General features: G+C 40.0%; 1 protein-coding gene across 1 annotated transcript in view; it reads left to right on the forward strand.

The window, feature by feature from the left end:
- The first annotated feature begins 279 nt into the window (after window positions 1–279).
- akap12b (A kinase (PRKA) anchor protein 12b) overlaps window positions 280–27,470 on the forward strand; it is a 40,018-nt gene continuing 12,827 nt past the window's right edge. Inside the window, exons 1-2 of the mRNA XM_010793632.1 lie at window positions 280–650; window positions 17,839–17,914. Coding sequence (XP_010791934.1) covers window positions 516–650; window positions 17,839–17,914 — 211 coding nt within the window. The 5' untranslated portion in view covers window positions 280–515. The remainder of the gene's footprint in view (window positions 651–17,838; window positions 17,915–27,470) is intronic.

Consider the following 27,470-nt stretch of genomic DNA (forward strand, 5'->3'; position numbering starts at 1 on the left):
CTCTTTTAATACACAGAGCACGTCTCTCACGTGCAATGCCTTTTATTACTCTAATCTGGCATTACATGTTTTTATGTTGGCAAGGGATCCCTCTAAAATGTGCAGGCTTTCTTCCTCCACTCACTGTATTCACTGTATAACCGCTCAGTTGAATCCCTCAAGATACATATTATTCCTGTTATCGCGAATACACGATGCTTCAGGCGTTAAAGGTTTCATTTTCTTTATGAACCGCCTTCCTCTTCTCTCACTCTGTCCTCCATCAGCACCGTCTCTGATGCTGCAAGGCGTGCCATGTGATACTGAGGGGAGGTGCGGGCGTCCTGACAGAGTTAGCTGGTCCTCATACTTCACATCACTCCAGATCAAGGCAACCCCGGGGCGGAGCAGCACTGTATAGCTCGTCATTTGGACGCTTTGGATACTTGCTGCTTGCTGTAACACAGTCGTGCCATCTTTGAGGGCTGCTGTTAGTTTTTTAGAGACCTAAGTTCACCTTATTGTGATTGTGCGCCATGGGAGCAGAGAGCTCAGTGCCGCGGGACGGGAAGAGCCAGGAAGATGCCCCAGCTTCAGCCTCAGCCTCCGGCGGGGATCTCACTGCGGAGGGGTCTGTGCTCCAGGAAAGGAGCAGCGTCACCGACAGCAAGGTAGAGCGCAAACTAAGGCTTTTATTTGTATTTTCTAATCTTATCCCTGTGAGTGTTTCCTAAACCTTCGTGCAAAGTGTTCAAACCAGCATCTAAAGGGCATATAAGTAAATTACCTGGCGTTTATTCTGTTTCCTGGTATCTGTTGTAAGTTATTTTTTTATAGTTTACGTCTTTGTTTGCAAACATACCTGTCTTCACCGCCCCTCCCCCCCTTCCCCCTGCGCATCAGTAACGTGCTGCAGCCTCCATGTGCGCCTGACGCGGTTTTTTTTTGTGCTGAGTAATGGGTCGTGTTGTCTGCAGTCCCGCAGTAATAAAACTAAACCAGCTCAGCCCGGTGCAGAAATGCCACCTGGGCTCAGTCTGAGTCATGAACAGTCTTGTATTTCATTTTTTTTTATAGTTTTGGAGCTTTTGGGCCAAGCACATGAGCAGTGAAGCTGTATTTAGTTAGACGGCAGCACATTGACAATAACAAGTGTTCATGTGACTGCATTTATTTTTATCATGCATTATAGTTTATGTTTTGGTTGATCAAAGAATAATGGTTTAACAATATTTTCCCCACTAAATGAAAAGCATATATTTTTAAAATATTTTATATATAGACATATTTTCCTTTTCAAATAAATCTTAAGAGGATTGTTGACATTTGCATATATTTGAAGTATAAAACAAGGTAGAAATGTTAACGATGTTTTGAAGGATTAAAAAAGAAGAAAATTGTTAAACTCTGGGCAGAAAAAAAATGGTTACATTCGGCTTAAGTTGAAGAGTCATGAAAATTGCAAAAAACATATTGAAATCATTAACAAAAAATGAAAGTAACGTGTGCAAATAAACAACAATTTTATACCCTGTGTGATATCAAGTTGATATTATAAAAGTCCCATAATTATGAATAATTTAAAACCTCATTGCATCACAATAACCACCTACTTCCTCTCTAACACTTCCATCTATAATAGTACATTTTTACTAAGTCCCACCCTCTGCTACCAGTCGGTAGTCCCAACCTCATTTATTTACATAAAATCAATTAAAGTTGAGCATTTTGACCTCATACCACCAGAGTTTGACAAACAATGAATGAATAATAGGTTAAAATAGGCACATTTCCAGCCTATATGTGTGATCTGACACCATAAACAGCTGTCAACCAGTCCCAGTAGCAGCACAGGACCCTGAGATTATAAAGAATACCAGATTATAAACTTCTTTAATGCTTATTTGGAATGATGCAACAACTAAAATCATACTTGTAAGAGTACATTTGCTTTTTCGTTTCCTGTGCTCTGCACCATGTTGTGGTGCAGCTGCCTTCATCTGAGCACCTTGCCGACTGCACTGTTACCTTGGTGCACATTTGCTCAGCGTTGTGTGAATGAATGTTTGGAAAGAGCATACTAATGACTATGCATGTCTTGCCACCTGCTCTGTTCACGCCTCATATAAGTTATTGGCTTTATTGACTTTTTTTGTGGGCCATAGGTCACCAGGTCAGATTTGGTGGCTCATCTCTGATCTTAAAGGTCAGCAGAAAGGTCGAATGACACTGAGGGAGACAGAAAGTGAGACAGAAAGCCCAGAGGGTTTTAACATTCGGTCAAGAGTTGAATCAAAGCTACATCTGTTCACCATTTTTCTTTCTTAAAGATGTGATTTTGCTTGTGTTTTTATATGCTGGCATGAATTGACTCCACTGTGTGTATGTTTTGTTAAGCTTTGAGCTGTTATCGCAGGTATAATCGCAGAGGCAGTGTTTGCTCTCATATTTGACCACTGGCGCTGGAATGTGTGATATTAAATGTTTTAATCTGCGAGTTCGTGCTTTGACATTTCAGCTGAAATGGATACATACAGTTAGTGTGCTTAGACCTACGTTTCTGCCACTGAAACTGTGTCTCTCCAGGTAGCATGTAGCTGTTAATGATTGTGAGGTTGTTAAACAATGACTGTGCTGTCCTCGGCTGATCCCGGCTTAAATAACAGCCACTGTCATATTTTATTGTTGCGCATACTGGAATTTCCTTTTTTTAATTAAAGCAATAAAAAATGGTTGTTGACGCAAAGGCTCGGGGATTTCTCGGGTACATTTCATTCATTTGCTTAATTTGTACGATAAATACGCCAGTTCTCCAAACCAGTAAACAAAATGATTGCACGTCCATGCAGAGACCATCTACTCCTTCATAATTAAACTCACCAGAGATTAAACCATTGGCTCTCAACCTGTTTGGCTTGTGACCCTTTTAATAAATAATTAATCATCTTATATTTACTTATGCAATAGCAAATCACTCGTAGGGGGTATTTTCTGCAGATAGAGTACTGAGAAAGAGAAGGGGGACAGACAAATGCAGATTAAACTGTGCCATGTTCTCTCTGTAAATGATACACTTATATTTAAGATAAAAACAGATTTTGCGATCATTGTCGCATTAAAAGGTAAATGTAGACATTGATGTCATGTGACAAATGGTTTATAAATTATAGATGGTGTGTTTTATGGAAGGGGGGTGGGGTGTCTGGTGACAGTGTGTGCTGTGTTGAAGCAGATGGACACTTCGTGCTTGATAAATATTCCCCTCACTCCTCAGAGGAATTTAGCAGTGTCTCCGTCTCTCTTGACCACTGACCTGCTTCCTCATACCTTTCTTTCTCCGTCAACCTCACAAGTGTTATCACAATAATCACATTAAGATCATACTACAGTTTGGTCTATTCAGGTTGTTATGTTGTGACCTTGTCCCACAAAACATTGTTATATTGCTAAAAAATATTTTAGGTCATCTAAATATTGGACAAATGTTGCTTTCATACCCAAAATATTGCCTTTTCCCACGACCTCTATAGCTATAATGTCCTGCATGACTAAATACATCATGATATGATTATGCCAATTTGGCCTTAATCAGCTTTTGTTATTAGGTTTAGATTTCTGAATGAGTTTCAATAATATGAGTTTTATTAGTTTGTATGTAAACAGATTTCACGGTTTTCTCTACATTTAAAGAAGATTTTGTTGCATGCATTTTAGTTGTCCTCTCCAAAGATTTATGTTCAATTAAAAACGTGATTTCCCATCCACAGCACCCTAAACACCTTAAGACAAAACTGGCTTACGAATTTTATTTGGGACCATTATTATTACCTGCAACTGGACACTGTTATGAAACTACGGTAGGTTTCAAGTTTCAAGGCATTTATCGTCATGTGTGCATAGCTACAGTGTTGTTATGACAATGGACATCTTAGGTGTCCACAGGTTCCTCCAACAGTGCAACACAATAAAACCAATAAAATAGTACAAGTAAATAGAATATAATAGAAACAGAATATGATAGAAACTGTGCAGAATAGTAGGGATCATTGTTTTCCATTACCTCCACAAATCAACAAACACACAGCTCAAATATCCACCTGAACATGAGACATGCATCACATGACTCCAATGATCCCACAGCATGTTATGTAATGTCATGTGTGCTGATTAAGGCTGGTGCGTTCCTGGATAATGAGCCGCAGCTGATCAGATGCTGCTGTGGCTTTGATTATCTTGTCAAGCAGAGAGAGAGAGAGAGAGAGACAGAGAGAGACAGAGAGAGACAGAGAGAGAGAGAGAGAGAGAGAGAGAGAGAGAGAGAGAGAGAGAGAGAGAGAGAGAGAGAGAGAGAGAGAGAGAGAGAGAGAGAGAGAGAGAGAGAGAGAGAGAGAGAGAGACGGGAGGGGTCAAACAGAGAATCCATTGAGGATGGCCCGGGACGGGGACAAGCTGGGGGCCCCTGTGTGCAAGAGGAAGGAACCAACAGGGGAGCAGGGGGGAGGGAAGCGTTTTGGGTGGGCAGGGGAAGAGGTGTAGAGCCCAGAGAGAGGGAAAAAAGAATGAGTGAGAGAGGAACCTGCCAGAGTGACATGAAGAGATGAATCAGCCGATTGTTCCCCCAGTCCTCCCTCCTGCCTGATTTTAAAAGGACCCTGATGACAGAAGTTGGGTTGAAAATGGGCCCAGGTACAAAAAAAAGCATCAGGATAGGCAGTAGTGTTTTTGAATGTGTGTGTTAAAGGTGGAGGTATGGGAACTCCTCTTACCAAAATGTAAACAAAAGAAAATCCAAACTCTGCTCAACTCCGCTGGGTTTTGTAAATCTTAAAGTTTGTTTATTGTGGAGTTGTTATAAGGGAAAGAGAAAATGATGGGACAAAATATCCGCATAGAAGCATTTTTTATCATCAAATCTTTGCTTATTGTGGAAAATAAAAGCTAAGTCTATAATAAACTATTATAGACATCGGATAATGAACTTCCCATGATGATGATTTTTTTCTGCGAAATCAAATCAAATTTCTTGTCCTTTTGAAGAGTAACAGAAAATCGTTTTTTGTTGTGAATTAATCCCTCTAATGCTGCTTCCTATCTCTTATCTCTCAAATTCACTGCCAGTAGAAAACAGACGCGGGGTTGAGGATGTGAAAAAAAGGAAATCCTTTGTTCCTCTCGCCTCTTTGCCCCTACAAATTAGACTTCACTCCAATACTTGGATCTAATAATGAGTTCACATGGCAATATCAAATCCCCAAATGGCAACAACATCAAAATGTTACATAATCTTAGGGGATTTTTGTTTGTTGTGTTTACTGTGTCTGTGAGCGGTTCCCAGATAATTCTTTCTGCTGTTACCCATTATTTTTCGAAACTGCAGGTTTTTTTTTCATTCATCTCACAAATAATAAAAACAAGAAGACTGACCACACTAAAAACCATGACGTTTAATATATTTACTACACATACATGTTGCTGTTTTGCTTTGAAACCTGGTTGTTGTTGTTGTTGTTGTTGTTGTTGGTTTTGTTGTTGTCAGTTTGTACAACCGCATCAGAGAATGCTGTCCAAATCTAATTATTTTCCACTTTGATGTCTCAAAAGTCCCAAAAATGTTATTTTAACCCATGACTCCACATGACATCCATTTTGTAGGTATGCAGTCAGACCATAAATTGCCATATTTCATCTTCATTCCTGTGATTTAGGGCAGAAGGTCCCAACCTGTGGGTCATGTTAGCAACATAAATCTGAGGGGTGTTGAAATGATTTAGAGAACAACAAATCTAAATATGTTTTTCTTCGTATATTTCCTATTTCTTTTCTTTCCAGACAGACTCTTGGTTTAATGTTTTTTTTTTAAAGCCTCAGGTACAAACAGAGACTTTAAGAGTTGCCTTAGAGATTAAAGAAAGCAAGACTGTTTCACATATTGACGTGTTTGTGGTTGGTCCCCGGTTAAATTGAAGATTTGTCGGGAATAGCGTTAACACAAATTGGAAAGTTTGCTTTTAATTCAATTTAGAAGTTACCAGTGAGATGAACTTCCGCGTTGCACAAACACACATGACCATCCTGTGCAAGGGCCCCCCTCTGGTGTTGATGGTGGAGGTGTCAGGAGGGGATTTCCTCCCTGGAAGCATTGTCCTGCAGTAAAGATTTGTTATTGAATATGGGAGGCCTGTTCCCGGCCCAACAGGGACGTTTACTGCTGCTCTGTCCTAATCCATCATTATGATCGGGAGATTCTGCCACATCAGCATCCTCAATGCACTGCCTTTCTTTATGGCTTCACCTGCTTCAGTTTGTTGTGTCAAAGGAGGTTTGAAGGCCCTCAGAACAGAATAATAAACAAGGAAATGTCTCCTTGCATTATAGAGATTGTGATCATGCACACAATCTGATCACAGTATAATTACTTTGTGTCTCAAAATGACTTCTCGTAATAATATAGAAATGAGCTACCCCTCTCTGCCCCATCCTCCTGTCTATGGAACAGAAGGGTTTTCAGATTCAAGACTTTTATATATTCACTCCCTGAAGCAATGTCTGCAAATTACAACTGATGAAGAGTCTTGTGTTTTTTTTGCATGTTCTGAATTTAAGCACAGATGTCCTCTTTTATCTAAGTCTGCGCTGGCTGCGACACTGCTCAAAATAACTCTTACCTCCATTACATCACAAGCTCCTCCATCTTGCCTGGACTTTCTAACGCCCTCTTCTATTTTAGTCCCATGATTCATCTTTTTTTATCGTATGAAGAAGCACCTGTTAGTTCTTTGCTCTTCACTCTGCAAAAACAAGAGTGAAAATCTGCTGGGCTTTTGCATTTTTTGCATGGCATCACTTCTTACACTTTCTGAAACAAATGACCCTTTCATGATCCCACATTGCTCATGCGAAGCAGATATAACCAGTTTCATGTATACAGTCAGTGTAGTTGTTCAACTTGCTTGAATATACTGCCGGTGCAGGAGACAGGCCGTTATCAAACTGCGCATCTTGACTGGAGTATGGCCTACTCATATTTGCAAGTACCGGTATTCAAAATCCAGACACGGAATGAAGTGTATTAAATTGCACCTTTTGTACCCGGGTTTAAGACGCTTGATATTTACCGAGACAGGTTTTACGACGTGTTAGTGACACTGAAAAAGAACAGTTATTATTTTCTGGGCTCTAAAGGACACTGGGAAGGAAAACATTCAGATATAGAGCCTTCTCCTTGAATTGGGGGTTTTCAGCTTTGCATTAAGTTTTTTATTTAGGGCTGTAAGAGGTATGCTTGTCCTCTCATATGTGAACTCATTCTCCTCTCTTGCTTCCTTCTGTTGCTATTTTTGGAACATCCATTTTTCATCAGCTTTGGTCCTGATGCAGCACTAACTGCTTCTGCCAGCACAGTGGAAAAGGTGTGTGTATGCTTATGTGTGTGTGCATGTGTGTGAGTTTTGTACCTGTGTGTCTACAGTGCTGGTGGGAGTGGGAGCTTTTGAAGGACAAACTGTGAATCATCGCCTGTGTGCAGCTGCAGGACGGTGTAGCCGCTCTTATCTCTACAGCTGAGATTTACCGTATTGACCAAACAAAAGACTTGTATATCAGAAGAGTAAAACATTGACCTGATAAAAAACAAAACAGCAGTGGTAAAGCCTGTATACACAGTTTTCAATTTCCTTCATACATCTTCTTCAACGCATTGGAGGAAACAATTTGTTCTTATCTACATTTGTCTGCCAGCTAATAATCATATAAAGTAATGAGAGATACAGAATATGACGCTGTGTGACAAAGAAAAATGAACTAACAGACGGTATATTAAAAACTTGTTTAAATTAGCTCCACTTAACCAGATTCAACCAGAAAGTGCTGTTTATATGCAAATGCATCAACATACTAAAAACATTATAATATAGAGCCTTTACCCTGAATACTCACATTTGTCCTCCTAATATTTAAATAGTTTGAATTAAGATTAAGACATTAGATTGACATAGTGCTATGGACCAGACCAAGCGTTACAGCACTAACTAAGGGAGGCAGATTTCCAAAAACGCAAAACTTGCAACTTCCTCCAACAACTGAACAGATTCAAACATAATGGGAAGAGTCGTGACTGGTCTGAAGAAGTGCTTTTGTCACATGCCAAATTCTATAGTGACCTTTTACGCCAAATCCACTTTTTCATGTCTTTTAAACATAAATATGTGTCCCCTCTGTGTAAAGAGATTCTGGAGTTTGGCAGTTCATTTGCATTTAAAGCTACAAACACAAAATCAGTACTTTTGAAACAGGGCTGAAACAGAGGGGGTTATGGGATGCTACAATGATCTGTAGGGATTTAGAGCCAAACACTTCAGAGAGATGTTTTGTTTATATCTTAGACCTATAATGTATTGTTGAAAAAGAGTATATAGGGGACCTTTAACTCAGAATACTGTGGCATTGACTCTGTAAGTGTTGTCTTATGATGCCCACTGCTGTCTCAGCATAATTACTAACATACAGTGCAGCTCTCAAACAACTGCATGATGTATTGAAACAACAAGAATCCATGATTTAACATGTGCTTGTTTTTGATTAAGCCAATCCTACTCTTTTTTTTTAGATCATGTAATTGCGTTAGAGGACTAATACACATACTGTTCTTGCTCCACTCAGCAGATGAAATTAAATGAATGAGCCGATCAGAAAAACACTAAAGGGTTGTGTTGTGGCAAGAAAACTGACCTCTATACAAAGTTCATTTCTTTCACATGTTTCTGTTTTACTGCGTTGAAAGTCCAATGGTACCCAACAACATGTGCCAGGGCAGCTTTATCTAAACTGTGCATTTTATTACATCGAAACTCAGCGTGCTTTAAAATAGACTTATATACTGTCTGCTAACATTGCAATGTTGTGTCTGTACGTTTTTAAAATTTCCCAAACTAGTCGAAACATCAGTTAATGCAGCTTTAACTTAACGGGTTAAACCGATTATTTGTTTGTCCAAGCTACTTTGTGATTGTTTTTTCTATTTAATATAGACCACCACTATAGCTAAGCTTGTAAAAAACAGCTGTTGTAAAACGTCCAGCTTGTATGGTTCCCCTGTTCAGGTTGACATTGCTAATGAAGGCAGTTTAAAATAGACACCTGTTTGTATTATTTTGACAACATTTTGCACAAAACATACAACTGAAAGCAGCCGTCTATATGTCGTTGAATGACACATCTGTGTAATCACTTTGCTTATGTATGTTTAGGCTGGTGTTTGTAATGTGTTTTTTTTATTCTATTAACCGTGTTTCTGTGAGACGTCTGTTTTCTATTCAGTAATTACATTAATCCGAGAGAACAAAAGCAGCTCTGAATGTTCAACATGAACTTCAAGTTAGCTTGTTTATTGACTTAAATTTAACAAATGTTGCAAGAATTCCAGGAAAGTATGCAGCATTGCAAGAATTCATTGTCTCTGCTAATAAATAATTGATTAAGATCATGCGCCCCAAATCCTCTCATGCTCAGGTTATGGTTTCCCTGTATTTATTGTATTTTGAACTTGATTTCACCTCAAGCTGTGGTTCTCCTCAATCACATGCACCAAATGTCCAAAAATACCTGAGTTTGGAAACTTTTCTTCAGACTATTTGGATAGCTCAGAGTTACGCATTTGACCCCTCATGTTGATTCTGTGCCAAAACTCAGAATGTATAGACATTAGTAGGGTAATAATCTAAAAGCAATTTGAGGCCTAAATCCAGAAACAACAGTCTGGTTTAAATATCTCACTAATTAAAGCCATGTTTAAAGCGTTTGTGTGCGTTCCAGACACCCTCTCTCACCAGTCATCTTCTTTTCTCACATATGACTCTGGAGCTCAGATGCTTATCGGGGCTCAGAGATATTTAGAGATTCATGACAGGAGGGTCAGCAAAGGGGGTGGATTTGTTATTTCAACCCAGCTAGAGAGCCAGGCTGTGGGGTCATACGCTGGCCAGTGTGGCCTGATTATGATCGTGTCCTGGGGGGTCTTTCCTGCAACCAATGCAGGCTGTTGTTGTTGTTTGGCTCCGTTTGCTGTTCAAGTGTAGCAGCCGCACAGATGAAGGGACGGGGGTGATGAAAAACAGACAAATTGTGGGAGGTATAGAGACTGTGGGTTAAGGGGTTAGTGATGCACAGATGGAGGTAGAGGAGGAAAACCTGGTTTCATCTGTTGGGCTAAAATGGCAGCTAACAGGTGTGTGACTCTATGGGGTCACTGAGTCTCTTGGTTTGCATTTCTTTTTGTCTTCTCTAGTTCTTTCTCCTAAATATACACATATGTGAGTCTTATTATCCGTCTACTGCTTTATTTATCTAATTCAGTCCGCCTCAGGTTCTCTCCTCACGTCATCTATACGAACGACATTTTGAGACCTATTACATAATAGGTAAATAAAAAAGGTATCATTGCATAGAAAGATGGTTCATTTCAGACTCACAACCAAGCACAGTAAAATGTATTTTCCGTACAGTATGGTATTCTCTGCAGCACAAATATATGAAAGGACAACAGAAGACAATCATAGTATGCAATTTCAACTATAAGCAGCATTTCGGAGGAAATTCAAGTAAAGTTGACTTGACTAAAGTTTGAGCTTTCAAGGGCAAATAGCAAGTCAGATGCCTGATTACTGACAGTACAAACAATATAACAGCAGCAAAGTGTTTTGTATAACTGAGAGGGAGGCCTTTTAATGCAAAGGCCCAATGATTAAATATTCAAAGTCTAAAGCAACGCTCCTTTGGGATTAGCAAAGTCTGATACATCTCATAAACTGTTGCAGTGACATTCTCAAATGTTCCCAAATGATAACTCTGTTGATCCCCTGACTGTTCCTCTTGTGACTTCCAAGAGGGGGCCAAATGCAAAATTAAAACAAATAGTTTTTTGACTTTTAGCCAGACATCAGACTGGATCAATTTTTAGATAAACTAATAAAATGTCTGGCAGCCTCACCTTGGCCACAAACAGAGAGGACGGGAGATTTTCCACATTCAGCTTGTGACTTTGAGTTGGCGAGTGAAAAGTTGACAGATTTATTGTGAAGGATGCCTTCCTGAAAACCGCCATGAATAAAATCACGCAGTCAAACCTGCTCTCTGTATGAAGCAGAGGTGGAGGAGACAACTGGAATAAAAGGGGGGAAAGATAAAGAGAGGAAAAGGAAAGAAGAGACTCTTATTTGTATTCTTGTAAACGTATAACACATCTGGATATGACTTGAGGTTGTCCGATCTGGCCTCGTCCACATGTTTGAGGGATTACTAAGAAAAATCTGTTTTTTTAGGAAGCAACACACACACACACACACACACACACACACACACACACACACACACACACACACACACACACACACACACACACACACAAGCACAGGTACTCCCTGTCTGAGCACCTGAGCAACGTTAAAGGATTGTGGAAACAGTGAGAGTGCTCTTTAGGGGTCTTGTCAGGCTTTGATCTTTGGTATGTACTGAATGTGGGGGTCAGGGATATTAGATTGGGGGCTGGCAGGGGTGAAGAGACACGAAGAGAGAGGGAGAGAGAGAGGGAGACAGACATGATAGTCACAGACATGATGGTCACACAGGCCCTGAATCCTGCTGTTAGACTGAGGTGAAACATGTTTTGGCAAACACCTCTCGCATCTCGTTTTGACCTGTTTGAAATATTTTGATTAATCTCTACTAATGACCAAACTTTATCTTCAAGGAAAAGTTAAAACTCACTTTTAAATGTTCTTCTTAATTTGTAGATAAGGCTTGCTTTATTGCTTTATTTTGAGACAATTGTTTATTTATTCTGTAGAAGAATTGAAATAGATAAGCAATAAGTTGGGACAGGTTAAGATAATTTCTTAGCTTGGAACTGCGACTATGCTAAGCTAAGCTAACTGACTGCTGGCCATGGCTACCTCTTTTTTATACAGACATTAAATCGTCTTATCCAACTGTTGGCAAGAAGGTGAATTAGCCGTATTCCCAAAATGTCTGACCATTTCCTTCTCCTTTCCGAGGACAAAGAGGAACTTTCCTCTCTCAACAATGATGTGACATCTGGATAAAACATTGTTTGAGTCTTCCTCTATAAAAAATCGGAACAATTATTCCTAGTTTAATACTCTAACTTGATAATTGACTGAACATAATATGCCGTTAAAATAAAAACTACCTTGGACTACTTGCACTCCAATTTCTGGTTCTCTGTTTCTCATCACCTCTCTCTTTCTATCTCCACATCTCTGCTTTAACCTCCTCTCCTCCATCTTTATCTCTTCGCACACCATTCTCCCAGTCGTCCCCTCCAACGGCATCATCCCCCTTTCGTCTGCTGCGAGACTCTGTCCACACCTCAGAGGTCAAAGGTTAACTGCCACATACAAACTACGACCCCACAGAGAGTCTTTAAGCCTGTTATCTCCTGCTGCGACTTTGCTCGTGTGTGCATATGTTCACTGGGGAGAACTCTAAATGAGATGGCTTGTTTTTCTACAAGTCATTCACTGACACAGCAGAATCTGAATGTAAGTGTCACGTCACTTTTTACTTTTATATTTGTGCAAAAGAAACATTTTAATAACTTTTAAGCAGCAGATTTTCTCCTGGTGCATTTTCAGCTGCACCTCGCTGAGTCACTGGCAACACACACGGCCGCTGTTTCCACCTCGAAGTTATTGTGCTCCGCTTTGTGATTGACAAGGACAGTTAGTTTCCTGGTGAGCAGGAAAATATTAGCCTACCGCATTTTATATCTGCTTATTTCTACAAGGATTATCAAACGTATTCAATCCATTAAGGCTACATTGATCCACCATTCGTGTGCATAGACCTACTGTTTAGGTACATAAGGACTCCTAAATCAATGTGTTATTTGGTATTCCTGCGGCCTATTATTTATATGAGCCTCTTCTGTTTCATTTAAGTGGATCAGATCCAAACAAAGGTGAACAAAGCTCTTTGTTGCCTACTGACTATTCTGAGACAAGAGACCTGAGTTTGGGATGTCATTCGCCAGCTGCGTCACCCTCTTCTTTTCCATTAACCCCCTCCTCCTGCGCTCTGTGTTTGGTTTAGGGGATATAAATCTCCTCGGCTGGCCTCCACAGAGTGATTTAGGAGACAGCGGGTTGTCTCCCTCGTGGAGCCGCTGAGTAAAGACCAGCAGCCAATAGTTAAATCAGAGAGAGGAACATAGGGGAAAATAAGAATCATAGATAAATTCAGGATAAAAGTGATAGCAGAAAGAGTGAAGTCAGTGGAAAGATCAAGGCTAAGGAGATAATCTAATCTTTCCTCCAGTGCTGATCCTGAAAATGTAGGTCATTCTCATTGTTGACAATCCGATAGGAAGGATTTCAAGTTTATCCAAGGGCTTTATTGAACACAGTTGACTGACTAATTAGACTTTGGAGTATTCTTTGTCAATAAGGAGCTCAAAAAGCAAGTTTCTCACATAGAGTTAACTAAGGCAGCGAGGTCTGACCAGTGTTTTTAAGTTTGTGAGAGTTAAATGGCACTTATTTCACAAGCTTTCTGGTCTTGAAGAGATCTTTTGCTGAGTAAGAATTGTGGTGCAGTGGGTTTAAAGTTGATGTTAGTTTTAGAAAGACTGGTCTTCTGAGGCTGGTTTTTGAGTCTTCAATGCTACCAAAGCAGAAATTGTGACCAAAGAAATGTAGATATATCGGACTTGAACAAAAGATACTTTGAACCCGAGACCTTCATGTGTCTTTTGAATTTCCTACTCGTAAGATGTAAATATTGGTCGGATTCATTCATCTTTTTAAAAGGACGGCTAAGTTATTTCCTAAAATACGTATTAGCAAATGTAAAAAGAACATTTATTTGGGACTATTTTCAGTGGCGGATTAATACAAAATGTGGTTGTGATGTGTAATATTTAAAGCAGTATATACTTTTTTTTAAACTACAGTGCACGTGTTCATCATAATGAAGTAATATGAAGTAAGCCACTGCAGCATTGTGGCTCATTGATGAGTTTGTAATAGTTTTTGGACCACAATGGATCGCTACGGCAAAGAACAAATTGCTAAATGAATTTTGAAGTGATTTGTTGACAAAAAGAGAAACACAGAATACCACCAGCCTTAATATTTAATGTTTGAATCAGTGATTTGTGGTTCAACTGTTTTAAAGTTTCTTTCCTTGTCCAGGTTAACTTTACCTGTCTGCCACTCACTGTAATTACCTGTTTAAACAATGGCTCAGTAATTAGTGTAAGTGCCACACAGGTCTGCTGGGACACAGATAGGAGTGCCTAAAAGGTGTTCAAACACAGAAGGGAAAAGGTTCAGAAAGGGAACAAGGGAGATAAAAAATGTCTTTCTTTAGCGTTCTTTGATAAATCAAAATGAGACCAAGAACCAATGAAAAGGGTTGAAATGGGCAATAAGTGAGGATGGACGTGTAAAAAGACTACAGTGCCTTCTGTTAATTCAATAAAGATTGTATTGTAAACACATAACAATAAGTACCTTCTGCAAGAGGAAAGGTATATACAGTATCTCTCCTCTCTCTCGATCTCGTCATTTTATATAATGCAGCAAGATTGAAAAATGACATTTCTCTGATTAAGGATGAGTCTTCTCAAGTGTTTTTCCCCAGTAAGATACATTAAATCAGATCACATTACACAGACAGAAAACAAATCCTTTTTTCCCCGCCGTTGTTTTGTTTAGCGGATGTTTTGTTTTGTGACCAGCAGGTCTAAGTCTGCTTTGTGGCAGACCATGTTGACCAGACAGACATTAAAAAATGCACAACTGGCAGCGAAGCTTCAACATTTTTCTTTCTCGGAACTCCCAAAGGAATTCAAGACATTTCAGGCGACGCAGTACCTTTCAGATTTTGGGTCAGATCAGTTCACTGGGATGATAAACACGGCCTTCACTCTCAATCATTTCTATATGTGTGGGTTACCAGATCCTCCCTCTGAGGAAAATCCTCCTTCATTACCCGGTTACATAAGAATTTCAAGTATTCACAGGCCGATTATATTGAACATTTTAGTCAATCTATTCTAGACAATATATAATCTTGTTTTTTTCCCTCAAGCTCTGTTTTTGTAATTTTTTACTTTTAAATCTAGGTTAGGTGAATCACTTTGAGTCCTCCGGACGGTGCTGATTGTTGTCATAATCATTGTCTATATAATCCATAATACTATATGTCAACAGTATTGCATGTAGATAAAATGGTTTCAAATACCATGCAGCATATTCAGACATATTGCCTTTCGTATTCTTAGCCTTCTTCATCCTTGTCAAAACCTTACCTTACATTACCCACAGTGCACTTTGTCCAGGTTTAGAGATTTAGATGTGTTTGGATCAGTTTAAAACATCCTGACAACTGAGGAGCAGGCCACTGAAGCCTTTTACCCTCAATTATTATTAACCAAGTCCCACCAGCTTTCTGTCACTTTAAAACTCAGTCTTTTGCCGCAAGTGACATCATTTGAGGCAATTTATTGGACTTCACACTTCCAATACGGACACAGTTCCCAGTGTACTGGGTTGGGTTTCCTGGTCTGTATTATGACCATTATGCTCATTCATCCTGATCCGGAAACACACTCTGCCATTGCTCTTGAAGAATTCTTCCTGAGTCCAACACTGAGAAAGTAGAAGCAGCATTCTGACGCCCAGAGGAAGGAGTGGCATTTGACAGGGTCAGAGGAGTAAGGTAACTTAAGGACAGAAGTGGTCAAAGGGTGTCTATTTAGAGGAGGTAGGGCAGTTTCAGGTGTTAAGGAGGGATTTGTGGTATTTTTGGAGAAGATGACAAGGAATGTTAGGAATGCCGCTCACGAGGTGGACCAGGAGGACGGGATCATGCAGGTCTGGAGGTCAGCTGATGGCTCTCACACCCAAAACTGATCAGAGGTCCTGATGGCTTTAAAAGGACAGAATTGACAGCACCGTGCTCCTCTATGTGGGAGAATTTAACCAATGATCATTTTATGTGTGTGAGAAGATGTGACAAAGGCTTCCAACATGCTTTATTGTTGTTGTCTGGCTTCAATTATGTTACTTGTTTTTTGTAAAGAATTAGGGCCCTGTTTAACAAAAGCTAGTACTGCTTACATACAGTAAGTTGCATCATCATGGTTCACAAATGAATCGCTGGCTGCAAGTTGCACACAGATGTAGTTCAACTAGACTCTGCAACTACAGTGTTTGTTTTGATTAGTAAAATGTGTCAAGATTTAAAGGCAGGGAAGTGATCTCATCTTGCAAATTACAGCTTGCATGTTACGATTTCTGTTTGCTTGGTTTGAGCACATGGAAGCAAGCAAACAGGCGTAAAGGGCGTGGTTGTATTATGTTTATGCAGTATATTTGCTATATGATTTCTAAGTGCATCTGCAACCAATTATGACCACAATATTATCCACACCACCTCATCAGATTGTTGGAAATAAAATGGAGGATCTGTCCAAAAAAAGGATTCACAAAACAGTCTCTGTACGAAAAATATTTCAGGGAATTTCCTTAATCATACTTGAAAATGTGTCTTAATCGTTTGGACTGAAATGGGAACATATTTCCACTTTACAAACTAATCTAAAGCGATAGTCTTTTTGTGTCTGTTTGCCAGACCACAGTCATATTCAACCTTTGTTACAACACCATGTAGGACAGCCTTTAGCTCTCACTTTCTTTTTCTCATCTTTTTTGTAAGAGCCTCCCAAGTGGTGTCATTTTTCAGGGCTTTCCTGGAGGAGTTTGTGCTGATGGGAGTGGAGCCTGAGTTGTCCATTAGTTAGATTAGCAGCTCTGTGGGGAGGCTCTGGTTCCCTCTCCCCTGGCCGGGACAGACAAAGCTCTGCTCTGCCTGCCATTGTACGGCTGTCAGTCGGATCTGGTCAATACCAGAAAAAACTCTTGTCAGGAACCAGATCCTCTGATAAGAAGCTGTGAGCCAGACTGTGTGTTAACAAGTAAATTACACACAGTCCATAACGGCAGCAAACTTTCATTTTTGCGGGTATATTAGATGAGTTTGTTGTAGGATTTCTGCGTGGGTTTTTTTCACAAAATAGTTACTTCAATTAGGGGACTTATCCCATGTCTGTCTCTTATCTTTCTGTCGTTTAATCATACCTTCTATTCAAATAGTTCAAGATGTGTATCATAGCGTCACCATCTAATAGCATCCTGGCAGGCTGAGTCAATGATCATTAAACATAATGGATCAGTTGGGAGAATGGAAAATATTTGGTCGTTGGCAATCTTTGAGAACCTTTATAGAGTGTATATGTATTGTGGTGAGTGTCAATTTGCTGCTGTTCAATATGATAGATTAGATTAAACTGTATTGTCATTTCAGAATACATTATAAGTAGAGTTATACAGATACTACATTCAAAGGTTTTATTGTCATATGCACTTAAGATACAGTGTAGAAAGGGCAATGAAAATCTTATGACCCGAGCTCCTCCAACGATGCAACATGTATAATAAAATACAAATGATAGGCCGTTTGTGATCCAACCATAAGTGCAAAAAGCATTACAGTTATTGTACAGAACAATGTCAATCAACATATTTGCCATTTTAATGCTGTAGTGAAGGCTTTGGTGCTTTTTAAGTCAAATATATTTTAAAAAATAGCCTTATTAACTTTATTGTAAAGAATAGATAAGTGGTACCAATCGTCACATGTTAAAAGATGAATACTTGTCTTTTCCATGATGTCAAACTATCCCTCCAGAGGAAAAACCTAATCACCCATGTGGCTTAAAGTATGTACACTAATGCAAACAAATTATGTTTTTATTAAAATTCTTCTCTTTGTCTTTTTCAGCCTCTGGTGAAAAATGGACAAATCTCCAGCATGACGAGTCTGAATGGTAACTCGGAGGACAACACCCTGGGAGAAGGTACGTTTTCTGCGTATGTCCCGTCAACAATGTTTATTTACAGTGTGTGACTTTGGGTTATGTTCTTGCGGTCGGTGGGATAAGAAGCGGCAATGTTTGTATTTGTTTGTGTCTGGGATTTTGTACTGTTTCTTCAGCAGTGGCCAAAGGTAAGCTTGTTTGGGTGGGGTCAGTTTTCCCTCTGCAGATGTCTTCGTGGCCCTGGGAGATTGACTTGATCCTTTAATAATCCTTTTGTCAACACATGGGGGACACCTTTTCTCATAGGAGCCACACACACTACAACACACCCAAATACTGTTCTCTATCCTGTGTATTCCTTTAACCATTCAAATGGAAAACGAATGGATGTAAATGTACACTCTCATGCATACCGCCATTTTATATCCTTTTTGTACTCAATGAAAATTCGGTTTGTTAGTGGTTTCAAAAAAATCACTTAACATTTGGCCAAAAATAATCTTCCACTACCTTTCAAATAGTTTTTAAAATACGTATTTTTTCTACTAAAAGCTAATGAACAAAAGAGTACGTTTTCTCACAGTTTACTGGCAATTTAAAGATGTTAGCATTTAGAGGGTCTCTGAAAGGCACAATGCACATTTTAAAGTCAGTAATATGAGATAATCCTTAACTAGTAATAACATGGGCCAAATGGATTTCTGCCACCTTAACATGTGCACCAACCTGCTCTGTCCATCTCCTGCAGCCCCTCCTCTCACCAGAGCTGTTTATTTTCTTTGCCATGTCTATCGTGTCTCCCTCAATCTGGGCGGGCTGCAGGGGCCTGTACTCCCACCCTAAATATTTAGCAGGCCGTGACCCGGGCCCCGCACAATGCAACCTGCGCACTTCACAATATGTTATGGCCCAGGGGAAAGGGTAACCCTATACTACTTAAAACACAGAGATATGTCACATACCACTCTGTCAAATAACCTATTTAATAAGTTATTTAATGAAGCGATTCTGTCCGTTTATAGAGTAACCCAATACCCTCTTCAGAGCAGAGATACAGAGTGTATCAGTTGATGTGGCAAGTAGAATAAAGGAGAGTATTTGGGTTTTGAAATGGTCTCTTTGGTCATGTACTGTAAGTTAATTAGTAACGTGGAAAGATGTAGGACAGAAAAGAGGGGAGCCACATATTTGCCATGTCTCCAATTCTTAGATCTTGTGCACTCATGCATACACAAATAGAAGCTGCAGACCATTGGCTTTGATGCACCCAAAGGTTAATACAATGGAAACCTTTTGAACACAAAAAGCAAAACATGTAACTTTTCGTTCACACACGCTTTTTCTGAGCTGATATTCTACAAGAGATCAGTCTTACTCGTGTGAAATGGTGTTGTTTATATTGAACCAAACAGTCAATCTATTCCTACCAAAATATGACCTTGTTTCTTCTGATATGGGTTACTGTTGCAGAACTGTGATGAGTTCATCCAATTATTAATTTCAGCCCAGATTGAATGATTAGAACGATAACCTTCCTGTGGCCCTCTATGCACTCATTGCGCGTTACCAACCTCTTTCACAAGCTGCGATGATACTTTTAGAGGATTGGCTTTGGAAGCAGGCCTGAAAGTACTGGTTTCAGTGTTGCAAATATACCACATTTCTCATTAGTGATACTTACCCATGACTCAGCAACAGGATGCTAATAAACCTGATACAACTCGGAACAGAGTGGAACCTGTAAATCTAACCTGACCTACCAGGGAACCAGCCAGCTGACTAATATTGTCCTCGGAGAAACTGTTTCTCTAACCAATCGGGACTAAAAAAAACGGGAGACAAACAACAGAAAACGTTGTGAAAGACTTTCAAGGCTACAGATTGAAGAAGAGCAGAGGGAGTGAAAGGATGGGAGTCACTATGTGGGAAAAGTGAAAAGATATAGGAGTGGAAGTTATGGAGGGGTTTCACATCCAATCACTTCTGTACCTCTTGTGAAGCCTGATAAAAACAGCAGTGCATTATGGGAGACAGGAAGAGAAGAGAACTCTCTCTGATAACAACGGAAAACAACATAAGACAGACGGCAGATCAAAATGCTGATGCATGAGCAACAACACACACCCATAAACACACGCACATAAACACACACATCTCTCTCTATCAGGTACACCAGAGTGTTTACAGTTTAGGGAGCAGCCCGATGAACCAACAAACACATCACACATCAATCTGGATAACATGACAACGGAAAGTGTTGTTTAATGTATTGTAGCGAATGAAGACAACATGAGGCAACAAAAACCCAATAACTCTTAGTTCAGTCAGACAACTCACGTGTTCCTTAATATGTTTATTATAAGCAGCATATAGTTTGAGTTTGGCGTCTAGGCTCGGGCCTCATCACTCCACAGATTTACAAAGAACATTGAGTGATGATTAGATAACTATCCCCCCGAGCCTACAGGTGGAAGCTGGGGTGGAGCTGGGGTGGTGGTGGGTCAGGCAAGCAGCAGCAGCAACATGAACGTAGCAATAGCAAGTGAACACAGCAGTGCAGCAGCAGCAGAGCAAGGCAGAGGCAGGAAGACCTGGCAGCTTAAATAGAGCGGCATGTTTAGGAGAATGTGTTTGGTTGGAGAGGGACGAGGTGCGTCACGTGTTAATGTATCATTGGTGCTCGAGTTGACTGCCTGAACTAGCTCGCAGGCTTCGCCCCATTTCTGTGATATTTTTTTATTTTTTGATATCTGGGAATTCAAAGGTACTGGAAAAACTCCAATAAAAAGGGAAGTAAATGAGTCTAATTTTATTTTTATTTTTATTTATTTATAGAAGGACCATGCATACAAAAACATTAATCTCAGCAAAGAGAAGAGATGCAATATGCCAGATTATAGCTAATAGCTCATTTCCATCTGTGGTCCTCATTTCCATCTGTGGCCCTCAATCCTCATTGAATGTTGAATTAACATTAAAAATGTATTTAAAATGGTATCAAAGTACAAGGATGGTGTGTGTGGTTGCATCATCCAGCATTCCCGTCAGTAGTGGACCTTTTTGTGAAAACAAACTCTTAATTTTCTGCCTGCCTGTTTTGAATAAAAACGACTTACAAACTGGCTAAGATACTGTTGAAAATCTTTCTTAAAGACATTTTCAACTGGCTTTGTTTACCAGCTGGGCTCAGAAAGCCCAGGCCGAATGACTGAGGTTTAGGAATGCTGAGTTTGCACCAAGTTTTCACACAAAAATGAATTGAATAAATATTACATGGCACTAGAGCTTTTTAGATAACGTTTTTTTCAATAGAGAAAAAGGGTAAGCAAAGAGCTAGAGCCAGGAGGGGTAAAAATAGTAAAAAGTAGATAGAAAGAGAGAAAGACAGTAACTCACATCCACGAATGATGCAGCAGTCTATTACGTCAGACTGTAACGAAGTGCATCATTCCTACTAATTGAGTCAAAATGAGACCTTAGCTCTCTCCGACTACAGCCAAAGATGTCTGTGTGTACAGCAGTAAATCATGTGTTTTTAAGGAAACCATGCTGTACCATTCACATATTAATCACATTAGTCACAGTAAGATGTGTTGTGTGTCCGTGTAGAGATGCATTCTCCGGCCTGCATGTGTGTTTGGGTTTCTAGTTTAAGGGGTGCTGGCGCACGGGGTGCGTTGGGAGCCCAAAGACTGACATCATGGCTGATGTAATTCACTGGCCGATGCGTTGACGGCCCCTCCCAGATGGTTTACAGGCTCCAAGAGAGGACTGAGGAAGTTTCTTGAAAGCTTGGAGGGAGAGAGAATGCTGACTGTGTTTACTGCAACTTGTGTTTATTTGTAGGAATGCCGGAAATCAAATCCTGCTTGTCTGTTTGTTTCATCTTACTCACGGGACCTGATGGTTGCTCTCCACTACATTTAATTAGTTCATTGAATCCATTCATTAAAGTTTGTGTACAAATTAATTTCAGATGGGTTAGGGTTAGGGTAACCCTAACCCTAACCCTAACCCTTTGAGTTGTTTGGCCAAAAGCAAAACAGAGAACATCTGTCACTCATTTTACTTGAACAATTAATTAAACACAGTTGATTTGACAGAAAACACATGCTTTTATGGATTTGTCCAAGTACTCCAGGGTGGGTTTTGCAATCTTTCTTTGTCACATTATTGAAAATGTCTTTAGGTTTTTCAGCTGTTTCTCGGAACAGAAAAACTGAGCAACTGGAAATCCCTTTATGTTATGGGAGCCTGTGATGGGCAGCTTTATGAATGTTATAGACTAAACAGTAAATGTTTTCATCGCAGACATATTAATCAATAATGAAAGCAAGGAGAAATTGCCATCCACTTGAATGTGTCATATTATACTACAAACTGCAGCAATCCAAGTGTGTCAAGAAGTCCGACTATTACCAGGGATATTATGAACTGTCAGGAATGATTCACCAGTCCCGGTCTCTGCTACAGTTTTATGTCTTTTTGGTTGCAGGTGTTAACTTTTACGAGGCGAACAAACTGCAGTCTCTGCTCACTGTAAGTGTGAGGGTGAGTGTGTGTGTGTGTGTGTGTGTGTGTGTGTGTGTGTATGGTTATGATTTAATTCCAGGGTGGACTCACTTAGACTCGGCTTGGGGGAAATCATAGTGGTGCCAGAACGTGCATCATGCCTGTGGAAGGGACCTCTCCCTTCACTTAAGCTCTGTCTGATCTCTGCCAATAAGGCTGTACAGTCATCTTAACACAATCCAGCCGCCAGATTGTTCCTGTTAGATTTCTGCCCGTGTTCCTTTTACATTCCAGCTGACAATACTCATTACATATTTTATTAAGATGTTCGTGTGCGTCTTTTTCTACTGTACTCACACAACTGGGAGGAATTCTTTTTTTCTTGGTTTGTATTTGCGCAGATGCTGATCCATCAACTGGCTGCAAGATGTCAGAATGATTTCTTCCCCTCAGAGAAAGGAAGTGACCCCAGAGGAAAGGGTTAGGGAGGCAGAGATTTTAGATTGGAGTGCCTAAAAGGCCCCCACAATCCCTCAAGATCCATCATTGCCCTGTCACTAGTTCAATTATGTTCATCAGTGCAGCATGTTTTATTCAGTTATTTGTTATGAAGTGGGTACTTTACGGCAGGGCAAGAGAGGATAGGAGAACTCTATTAGAAAGCTGTTAGTCATCACTTAGTCAGCCTTTAAAATGATCAGACCGAAAGCTATTTTTCCTCCTGATTCAAACCAAGTGCAGCTCTAAGGTTTGCAAATAACAGAAGCAACCTAAATGAAGCTTGAGTAACTTCTGATAGGTCACAATATCGGCTCTAACCAGAGAAGATTAACCTCCACAGCCAATTACTCCATTTGCTATTGGTTGGTCTCTCTACGGAATTAACACCCAGCTTCCTTCGACTTCTTAAGCGTTTGTCATGGTTTAACTGTTGTCATGGTTGAACTTGGATTTTGGATTCGGTTCAACTGTTCTAACCGGACACCATGCGCATAACAGCCAGTTATTGCTGATCTATTGGAGTAGGTGTGTGTATGGCGCCCTTCTCCACTATAGTTACAGCAGTGAGATTTGTCCCAGCAGCTAGTCTTCTTAGCTTTGTGAAGTCCAATAAATAAAAACAATTCACAAAATGAATTAAAGAAAAATAATCCTACACCTATATTTCGCTGATTGGCAGCTCCTAATTGCACTTCAGAGGCAGACTATTAAATTAGCAAAAAAAAGTTACTGCACCAAAACAACAACTGGCTAACATATTTGTCCAACCCCCCATCATTAGTTTGATCAGCATATTATCAAAGAACCAAATTGCACAGCTCGGATTTGCTGTATCAAAACAAACTAGCAGCTCTGTGAGGAGATACTTTGACACATCGTGCTTTGAGTTAAACGCTAACTCGGCATGCTAATATATTTAGCAGGGAGTGCAGCCCAACCAAATCATTTCAAGCAAACTTGAGCTTTAGGAGTTTTAGGAGTAGTGTCCCAGGTAAAGAGGGCCTACAATTCAGTAATAAGGTCAAACTCATGGTAGACTCCCATCAGGGCTCTCAGACCCCCCCCAGACCCTCTCGTCTCCGCAGGCACTGCTCTCTCATCTTTCTCGGCATCAGGGAACCTAATCCCCCTCCTCAACCCCTAACCTCCCCCAGGCACATGGAGGACTGAGAGAATGGACCAGGAATGTGACTGACCCCTCCTTCTCCTCCTTCTTTAATAGAGTTATGGCCTCTGCTACACTGCAGCAATTATCCATATGCTATAATAATTCTGTTTTACCTTGCAATCAATGATACAAAATCTTCTTTAAATATGTGCCAGGAACGTGACCGTGAGGTGAGGTTTTTCCACTTGTCTCCAATGCTGGAATTAAGTGTAATCCTCTTGGTGCTGGATATGTGATACTTCAGCGATCTTGCTCCGCCCTGCCTTCAGTTACCCACATTTGTTTCAAGAAAAGTCTCAAAAGAAGTATAACTGTTGTATCAACAAGTGCAATTAATCACTCCATGGAGTTATGACAGTTGCGAGAAAAAAAATATTTCAACCCTCAGTTGAGATCAGTTTACTTGTAAAGATGTCTTTGGGTAGTTTTAAGTGTAGATGAAGAACACAGTAATGGATTGCTGCCAAATCCCAATGTCAAGCAGACACTGAGGTAAGGAAAAGGAACTAAAAGCCAAGAAGAGCATGAAGGTTAAGAGCAATTGTTTTCATGAAGTACAGCTGGGTAGGGAGTGGGAACCCTCTTCTTTGGCTCAAAAACAAGATGAGCCACTTTTTGCCTGTTTCCACATATACATAATCATTTGACATTTCTGTGGATCTTGTTGAACGAGCAAGTCAACAAGCTGATGAGTCCTTTTCACTCCGCTTTCACACTCGTTTGTAAATGTTGTCTATTTCCATGACCTTTTCAAACTTTGGGAGGGGCGTCTTTAGATCGACCCTTCCCTATTTTCACAATACTGTCTACTGGCAGACAAGACGATGCATAACAACAACTGGAATGCCAAATTGCTGGGGCAGATATTCCAGGAATGCAAATATAACAGATGGTGAAACTGGGTAAACATACCTCTCGGGAAGAAATGTGGCTCTTCACCGAATTTAAAATAACAGTGCTGCTTATAGGACTTGAAATGGAGTGTTGGGATGACCAATAGTAACAGAAGCACACATTCTTGATCTGAAATTGTTTCCTGTTGCGTGCAAGATAAGGTTGATTTTATGGAAGCAACACCTTCTCTCTCAATGCTGATTGCTGTAAACATGTTCTCCATTGTTTTACAGCAACATTTTTCACAAGAAACTGTAACAAAACATGCACATTTTGGACGTCACATCTTCAATCTTAATCTCATTACGCTACATCATGTTATGGACAGACACAATGTCAGCAAGAAAAGGCGGAAAGGTTGTTGGACGGACTGTGCTGAGTACAGAATGAAGTGTATTTCGAGGAAACAGGCGAAAGGGAGAGGAAACAGTGATGTCAAGAAATGACTGCGTTTCCTGTCAGACATTCTTTATCCATCCCTCCGGCCCACACACAAACCAGGAGGAGGGGTGTGATGGGGTCTCAAAGGGTTAGAAGAGACAGAGGGGAAAGTTGTGGATAAGGATTAAAGAGGACTGGGGTGTGGATTCGGGAGATAAAAACGAAGGTGTGAAAGGAGCAATACTGAATAAAAATGGAGAAGAAAGGAGACGTACTGATTGAAAAATCTCTCTGATCTCGGGCAGTTTCACACACACTCACGGCCCTCGTTTCCCTTTCTTCCAATTATTTCAACATCATCCTATCCAGTTCTTGGAAGAGTAGGAGGGCTTTTATTCTGCGCTGTCCGATGATGTCATTCACTCTTTAACAGGCAACAAAAACCTGCTCCGCCCGGCACCCCAACCCCCCAACCCCCCACCCAACAGACCATTGAAGACCCCTCCTCAAACATTCCTGAATTCAGGCACGTTTTCTGATTTATCGAGATATTTTGGGCGTCACCCCCCTAGGTCTGGTCCTGTGTTATCCTGATTTAACTGCGGTTTAATACAGAATACACTCCAGTTTATTTAGTGGTGTGATAGAAACCTATTAGAATGAAATGAGCTTTTATCTAATGAACGAAAGAAACAAAGCGCTTTGCTGTTTGTTTACCCTTAAGTAGCTATAGTGTTGTTATAATTATCTTATTCCAGCTCTAATTAAGAGCTGCATCCATTTTTATAGGGCTCAAACTGTTGGGATCTTTTGAAACTTTTGGTATCTTCAGTTAGACCTACTGTAATACAATTGTTAAGCAACTTATTCAATTGATTAATCGTTTAAATGACTTCTTAAAACAGAAGATGGCAAAATTCATAGATTCCAGCTTGTCAGACATCAATATGTAATTGTTAAATTGATATCTTTGGGCTAGGAAATGTTGACTAGACTAAGCTAAAGTTAAAAATGGCTGTGGGTATGTGTCCGGCTGCAGATTAGTTTGGCAGGACAGATCAGGATCGTACGGTTGAAGTGGTTATTAAATTAGCCCTGAGACAAAAGAAGGAGGACTGAGGAGAACAACATTTATGTGAATGTACTGTATTAGTGGTTTATATCTCACCTTTCTATCTTCATAGTAATAAAGGAGTATGTCATTCAGTACAAACATGTGGTTCTTTAATATGTTTAAAGAGTTTATGGATAATAAAGTTGGCATCAGTGAAATCTGTCCAAGGCAACTTATAGAAACACTGATTGTGCTGGTATGTTAAATGTTTGTGTTTCATGTATTGTGTCTGGATACTTGTCTGTTGATGTTGGACATGGAGCTGCGGTGACGCAAGTCAAATGTCAGACTTGATCTGACAAATAAAGTAATATCGTATATCGTATTAGTCAGCAGGATGAAGTCGAAGCTGGGTAATATGCTCATAGGATTTGTTGATTATAAAGCTTCTCCAAAATGGCCAGCCTTGTCATGATGAAGCGCATGAATTCCTCGCGACAGTTATTTTCTATACAGCTCAGCCTAGCCTGAAGCTGTGCCTAAATTAAAATCTTTCAGTATGTATGGTAGTCCAGGAATGTGACTGGTGTGAGTCATATGAAGGAAGTTGGGAGGGGGAAAGGAAGATGTGTGGTCCCCCAACAGAGGTACTCTCATTATGCTTTCAATTCCCGATTCTGACTCACTGTCCACTCAGCATCACATAAAGTCATAGTGGTCATTATACTACTGATAGTGAAATATCGACCAGATGAGTCACTGCAATAGCAGAAAGCTTCGTTGGTGTGTCAGAATACATTCTTGGTAAATTACTGTGATCCATTGAAAGGGTTTTGGATGATAAACCCATAGGATTCCACTCCTAAGTATTAATTCATGGTGGAATTGAATTATATACTTAGACCTGAATCGTGTAACTTAGTCACTATAGATAAAAGAGCAGAATGTCTAACAACCTAGTTTTGCCTTTGAAAAAGAAAAGCGTGAGTTTATCAGTAATGTTATGAAGATTCATTTAATCAATCTCTAACTTTCTCCTGAAAATATAAAAGACCTCTCGCTGTTATCTTTCTTCCCCCCCCCCC

The sequence above is a fragment of the Notothenia coriiceps genome, unplaced genomic scaffold (genome assembly GCF_000735185.1).
Source record: "Notothenia coriiceps isolate Sejong01 unplaced genomic scaffold, NC01 NC01_scaffold00037244, whole genome shotgun sequence".
Lineage (NCBI taxonomy): Eukaryota > Metazoa > Chordata > Actinopteri > Perciformes > Nototheniidae > Notothenia > Notothenia coriiceps.